The sequence below is a fragment of the Mobula hypostoma genome, chromosome 2 (genome assembly GCF_963921235.1).
Source record: "Mobula hypostoma chromosome 2, sMobHyp1.1, whole genome shotgun sequence".
Lineage (NCBI taxonomy): Eukaryota > Metazoa > Chordata > Chondrichthyes > Myliobatiformes > Myliobatidae > Mobula > Mobula hypostoma.
This window is the reverse complement of record NC_086098.1, coordinates 85,313,369-85,319,631: the sequence shown is the minus strand read 5'-3', so window position 1 is coordinate 85,319,631 and position 6,263 is coordinate 85,313,369. Positions and strand designations below refer to the sequence as shown.

The 6,263-nt window shown below is 46.5% G+C and overlaps 1 protein-coding gene across 1 annotated transcript in view; it reads right to left on the bottom strand.

The window, feature by feature from the left end:
• Positions 1–277: 277 nt before the first annotated feature.
• The window catches only part of LOC134341791 (potassium channel subfamily K member 1-like), a 34,863-nt gene continuing 28,877 nt past the window's right edge, over positions 278–6,263 (bottom strand). Inside the window, exon 3 of the mRNA XM_063039718.1 lies at positions 278–1,208. Coding sequence (XP_062895788.1) covers positions 946–1,208 — 263 coding nt within the window. The 3' untranslated portion in view covers positions 278–945. The remainder of the gene's footprint in view (positions 1,209–6,263) is intronic.

The window sequence follows — 6,263 nt, the reverse complement described above, 5'->3', positions numbered from 1 at the left end:
TGGATCAGAAGTCCAGGGGGAGATGCTGTAATGGGATCTTTCGAAATATTTTACGGGAGAGGGGAGGGTCACTTCAGATTAATCTTTGCGTCAAGATGGCCGAAGCCCTGGGCCGGTGTGTCCAGTGGTCTGCGAGACCTGTTTAAGGAGTGGTGGCCTGTCCTGGGGTGAGAAAGTGGACGGGTGGGACGGTGGGAAAGGGGCTTGCTTTGCTGTTCTGTTGTTGGTGTTGTTGCCCGTCCTGGGGTGAGAAAGTGGAAGGGTGGGACGGTGGGAAAGGGACTTGCTTTGTTGTTCTGTTGTTGGTGTTGTTGCACGTCCTGGGGTGAGAAAGTGGAGGGGTGGGACGGTGGGAAAGGGGCTTGCTTTGCTGTTCTGTTGTTGCCCGTCCTGGAGTGAGAAAGTGGAAGGGTGGGGCGGGTGGGACGGTGGGAAAGGGGCTTGCTTTGTTGTTCTGTTGTTGGTGTTGTTGCACGTCCTGGGGTGAGAAAGTGGAGGGGTGGGACGGTGGGAAAGGGGCTTGCTTTGCTGTTCTGTTGTTGGTGTTGTTCCGCTGAACATGGCGGGCATGCTATGTTGCTGCTGCAATGTGTAGTGATGCTTGTGAACTCCCCCCAGCACACCCTCGGGTGTGTTGGTTGTTAATGTAAACAACACATTTCACTCAATGTTTCGATGTACATGTTATAAATAAATCTGAATCTGAATTATGTCTGAACACGGTGTCCTCGATAACCTGAATGTACAGTTCTTTCTCCTTGCTAGTTACACATTTTTTGTCATATTCTAATTTCTGTATAATGATATGGTTTTTAATTTAGGGCTAGCAGATTGCTTGAGAACCTATGCTAATTACATGCAGATTTGCCCCACGACACGAGGCAAGGATTGGCCAATCCTGCCTTCGGGGGTGGGAGGGGAGGTGGCGCCCAGCTGGGGAGACGGTCACCGATTGGTGGAGTCCTCTGTAAACTGGTAGGGCACTGGGCTGGGGACCAAAGACTCGCTGAGTTTCTGCTGCTCTCTGTTGATGGGCACGGAGTCCATGACTGAAGGGAACGAGAGCTGATCCTGCTCCAGAATCTTAATCTCATCCTCCGCCTTGTCTTTCTTCAGGTAGAAGATCCTCTTGAGCTCTTTGAGCTTGTGAAGTTCACAGAAGGTCTCCAGGACAACAAGCACTGCAGTGAGACCAATCATGAGGTAGACTAGAGAGAATGAGAGGACACGTTATTTATTTTAGGTACAATTAGATACAAAAGGCACTGAATTATTCATTTTAGATAAAGAAAGATTAGCTTTATTCATCACATGTAGCATACAGTGAAATGTGACATTTGCATCAGCAACCAACACAGTTTGAGTATGTGCTGGGGGCAGACCCCATGTGTCGCCAACATAGCATGCCAACAACTTACTAACCCTAACGTGCGTCACTATTTTTGGAATGTGGGAGGAAACCAGAGCACCCGGAGGAAATCCTCATGGTCACGGGGAGGGCATGAAAAGTTCTTACAGACAGCAGTGCGAATTGAACTCCGACAGCTAGGGCTGTAAATCATTACACTAGATGCTTCACTACTGTCCCTCCCCAGCTTAAAATCACAGTCATACAGCACAGAAACTGGGCACTTCGGTCCAACTGGTCAATGCTGACCACAGCATCCCTAATAGACCCAGATGCCCGTATTTGGCCCTACCCTCCATGTATCTATCCAAACGCCTCTTAAATGTTGTAACTGTACACACCCCAACCACGTCGTCCGGCAGCTCACTCCAGGTACTCACGACATTACACTCTGTATAAAGAAGTTACCTCTCAGGCCTCTTCCCTCTTATCTTGTATCTGTGACCTCTAACCGCAAGTTTACATACTTGGTCAAGTTTTTTAACAAAGTACGTATATGTTACCTTGAGAGTCATTTTCCTGCAGGAATTTACAAGAAAAATAGAATTTATAAAAGTCTATACCTAAAGACCAACAAACAGCAGAAGTGCAAATAAATTAGTGATACTGAGACCATGAGTTGTAAATAGGTCTTGAAATTGAGTGTGTAGGTAGTAGAAGCAGTTCAGAGTGGTGATTGAAGTTCTCCACGCTGGTTCAGGAGCCTTTGCTCCCAGTATTGAGCTGGCCTCCTGCCCTCTTGTGGCAGTGGGTTGTGATGTGTTACTGCTTGTTCCCTCAGAGTCTCACGGGGTTTCAGAGTTTTGTTTACAAAATATCTTCATTACAAATTCAGTGCTGCAATGTATACAAACCAGTGACTGACACAATTACTACACAACTACTAGACAAACAATATTAAACTAAAAATGTTTCCATCTCTGTCAATGATGGCACCAATCTCCCGCAGAGCCCAACGGTCCCGGAGCATCTCTGTGATTGCCATGGACAGCGCCTGTTCCCTCTCAATATTTACCCGGGCAGAGACATACTCCCAAAACATTGCCAGGCAGTCTGCCCGGGCAGATCCCTCCTCCACCCATTTCCAGGACCCACAGGTAGCTGTTTTCCCCAGCCCCAGGAGCAAGTTGACAAGGACATCCTCATCCCTCCATGTCCCCCTCCTTACTGGATGACCGTATGTAAATAGGGTGGGGCTAAAGTGTAACCAGAAGGCGAGAAGCAGCTCTGGCAAATATGTGAAAAGGGGCTGCAGCCTCGCACACTCCATGTACCTGTGGTACATGGTCTCCCCCAGCCCGTAGAAGCGACATGCGGTTCAGATCAGGTGTGATGGAAAGCAATCTGCTTAAGTTCAACCTTAATGACCTTCAGGTCACTGGGCAGACTGGTCCTCCCATCAGGCTTGGGGTTTTCTACAGAACTTGCAGCTGGGAGTCAGGACACTCCGACTGACTGGCCAACACCAGCGCTAGTGTTCTGCACAAGCCTCCTCATCTCTCCCATGTCACCTCACCATGGCAACGTATTCTTCTACTCCTTTCCCCCTGCTGTGTTTAATCACTTTCAACACTCTTTGGCTGAGGCAGAAGAAGATAAAGCACTGGACAGACCCTTCGGCCCACCGAGTCCGTGCTGACCACCAAGTTACAGCAACCCTACGCTAACTTCAGCTTTTAATCTTCCCACAGTGTAGGGAACAGAACAGCACAGTACAGCCCCTTCGGCCCACAACATCGTACCAACCTTTTAACATACTTCAAGATCAATCTAACCCTTCCCTGCCATGTAACCCTCCATTTTTCTATCATTTATGCGCCTATCTAAGAGTTTCTTAAATGTCCCTGATGGATCTGCCTCTACCACCACCTCTGGCAATGCATTCTACATCCACCACTTTCTGTGTAAAAAATCTACCTCTGACATCCTCCCATACCTTCCTCCAATCACCTTAAAAATATACCCCCTGTTATTGGCCATTTCCATCCTGGGAAAAGGTCTCTGGCTATCCACCATCTATGCTTCATATCATCTTGTACACCTCTATCAAGTCACCGCTCATCTTCCTTCACTCCAAAGAGAAAAGCCCCAGCTCAGTCAACATATCCTCAGACGACATGTTCTCTAATCCAGTCAGCATCCTGGAAAATCTCCTCTAAAGCTTCCACATTCTTCCTATAATAAGGTGACCAGAACTAAACACAATACTCCAAATGTTCTGGCTCTTCCATTGCTTCAGCCCTCTCATCTGGATGGCTTCTAAATGCTGCGAATACCATCTAGATAACAAGGTACAAAAGTACCTAGATACTGTATCCTTCATTCCCTGAGATCACTGCAATTCTGATTGCAACTTAGCTCAGGACATGTATTCCAGAATTTACAGTATATATCTTTGGCAGCTCTGAAAATATTGTATAAAAATATTATCCACAAAGTTGTCTTAATATTAAGCATATGACCACAAGAAGATGAGGCACATCTACGAGGAGTGCTGCCACAAGAAAGCAACATCAATCATCAAGGACCCCCACCACCCAGCCCATGCTCTCTTCTCGCTGTTACCATCGGGAAGGAGGTACAGGAGCCTTAGGTCTTTCAAATTGAGTCCATGGGTTGTGGGAAGAGTTCAGTGATGGGGTGAATGAAGTTGAGTGAAGTTATCCTCACTGGTTCAAATGCCTGATAGTTGAGGGGTAATAACTGTTCCTGAACCTGGTGGTGTGAGTCCTGAGGCTCCTGTACCTTCTTCCTGATGGCAGCAGAAGAGAGCATGGCCTGGGTGCTGGGGCCCTTGATGATGGAAGCTGCTTTCCTGCGACAGTGCTCCATGTGGATGTGCTCAATGGTGGGGAGGGACTGGGCCAAATCCACTACTTTTTGTAAGATTTGCCATTCAAGGGCACTGGTGTTTCCATAATAGGCCATAATACAACCAGTCAGTATACTCTCCATCACTCATCTATAGGAGTTTGTCAAAGTTTTAGATGTCATGCTGAATCTTCGTAAACTTCTAAGGAAGTAGAGGCGCTGTTATGCTTTCTTCATTACTCCACTTACGTGCTGGGCCCAGGACAGGTCCTCTGAAATAACACCGAGGAATTTGATATTACTGACCCTCTCCACCTTTGATCCCCTGATGACGACTGGTCATGGACTTCCGGTTTCCCTCTCCTTAAGTCAATAATCAGCCCCTTGGTCTTGCTGACATTGAATGAGAGGTTGTTGTGGAACCGCTCTCCCTCCTATATGCTGATTCTTTACCATCCTTGATTGGGCCAACGTCAGTGACGTTGTCAGCAAGCTTAAATATGGCATTGGAGCTGTGCTTATTCTCACAGTTATAGGTATAAAGCGAGCAGATCAGGGGGCTAAGCACACAATGTTGTGGTGCACCGGTGCTGATGGAGATTGTGGAGGAGATGTTGTTGCTAATCCCCACTGACCGGGGTCTCCAAGTGAGGAAATCGAGGATCCAATTGTACAAGGTGGTACGGAGGTCAATATCTTGAAGCTTATTTATTATTTTTGAGCGGTTGATGGCATTGAATGCCAAGCAGTAGTCAACAAAGAGCATTCTGATGTATGCACCTTTGCTGTCCAGATGTTCCAAGGTTGAGTGAAGAGCCAATACGATGGCATCTGCTGTGGACCTGTTGTGATGGTAGGCAAATTGGAGTAAGTCACTTCTCAGGCAGGAGTTGATACATTTCACTACCGGCCTCTCCAAGCACTTCATCACAGTGGATGTAAGTGCTACTGGATGATAGCCATTGAGACAGGTTACCAGTTCTTCTTAGGCACCAGTATAATTGAAGCCTGCTTTCAAGTCAAGTCGTTGCTTTTTATTGTCATTTCGACCATAAGCTGCAGGTACAGTACACAGTAAAAACAAAACAACGTTCCTCCAGGACCCTGGTGCTACATGAAACAACACAAAACTACACTAGACTACGTGAGACAGCGCAAGGCTACACTAGACTATGTAAGACAACACAAAAACTACACTAGACTACAGACCTACACAGGACTACATAAAGTGCACAAAACAGTGCAGGTGGCAGTACAATAAATAATAAACAAGACAATAGGCACAGTGGAGGACAAATTACAATATAATAATAAATGACGTAGATGTCAGTCTAGACCTCATACTGCTGAAATGAGAGGTTAAAGATATCGGTGAACACTGCAGCCAGTTGATCAGCACAGGTCCACAGTACCTGGCCAGGTGCCCCATCCGAGTCAGATACTTTCCATGGGTTCACCTCCCTAAAGGATGCTCTCACATTGGCCTCAGAGACGGAAATTACAGGGTAGTCAAGGGCTGTGGGAGTTTGTGAAGGTCAAGGTGAGGATAGAAGGCATTGAGCTCATCTGGGGGTGAAGCCCTGTCACCTACGTCACTTGGTTTCACTTTGCAGGAGGTGATAACATTCAAGTGCCCTCCCACAGCTGTCGAGCATCCATCAGTGATTCAAATTTGTTCCCAAATTGCCACTTGACGTGCGAGTTCCCGCCAAATTATAAATATTATAACTTGCATATTTTTCCATTCGGTTGGGAAATATCAATATTTTCCATAAGACCATGGAGCAGAATTAGGCCATTTGTCCCATCAAGTCTGCTTCACCATTTCATCATGGCTGAATATTATTACCCTCTCAACCTTATTCTCCTGCCTTCTCCCCATAACCTTTGACACCCTAGCTCATCAAGAACCTATCAATGTTAGTTTTAAATATATTCAATGACAAGACAATGAATTCTACAGACTCATCACAATCTGGCTAAAGAAATTCCTCCTCATCTCCGTTCTAAATGGACTTCCTCCATTCTGAGGCTGTGCCCTCAA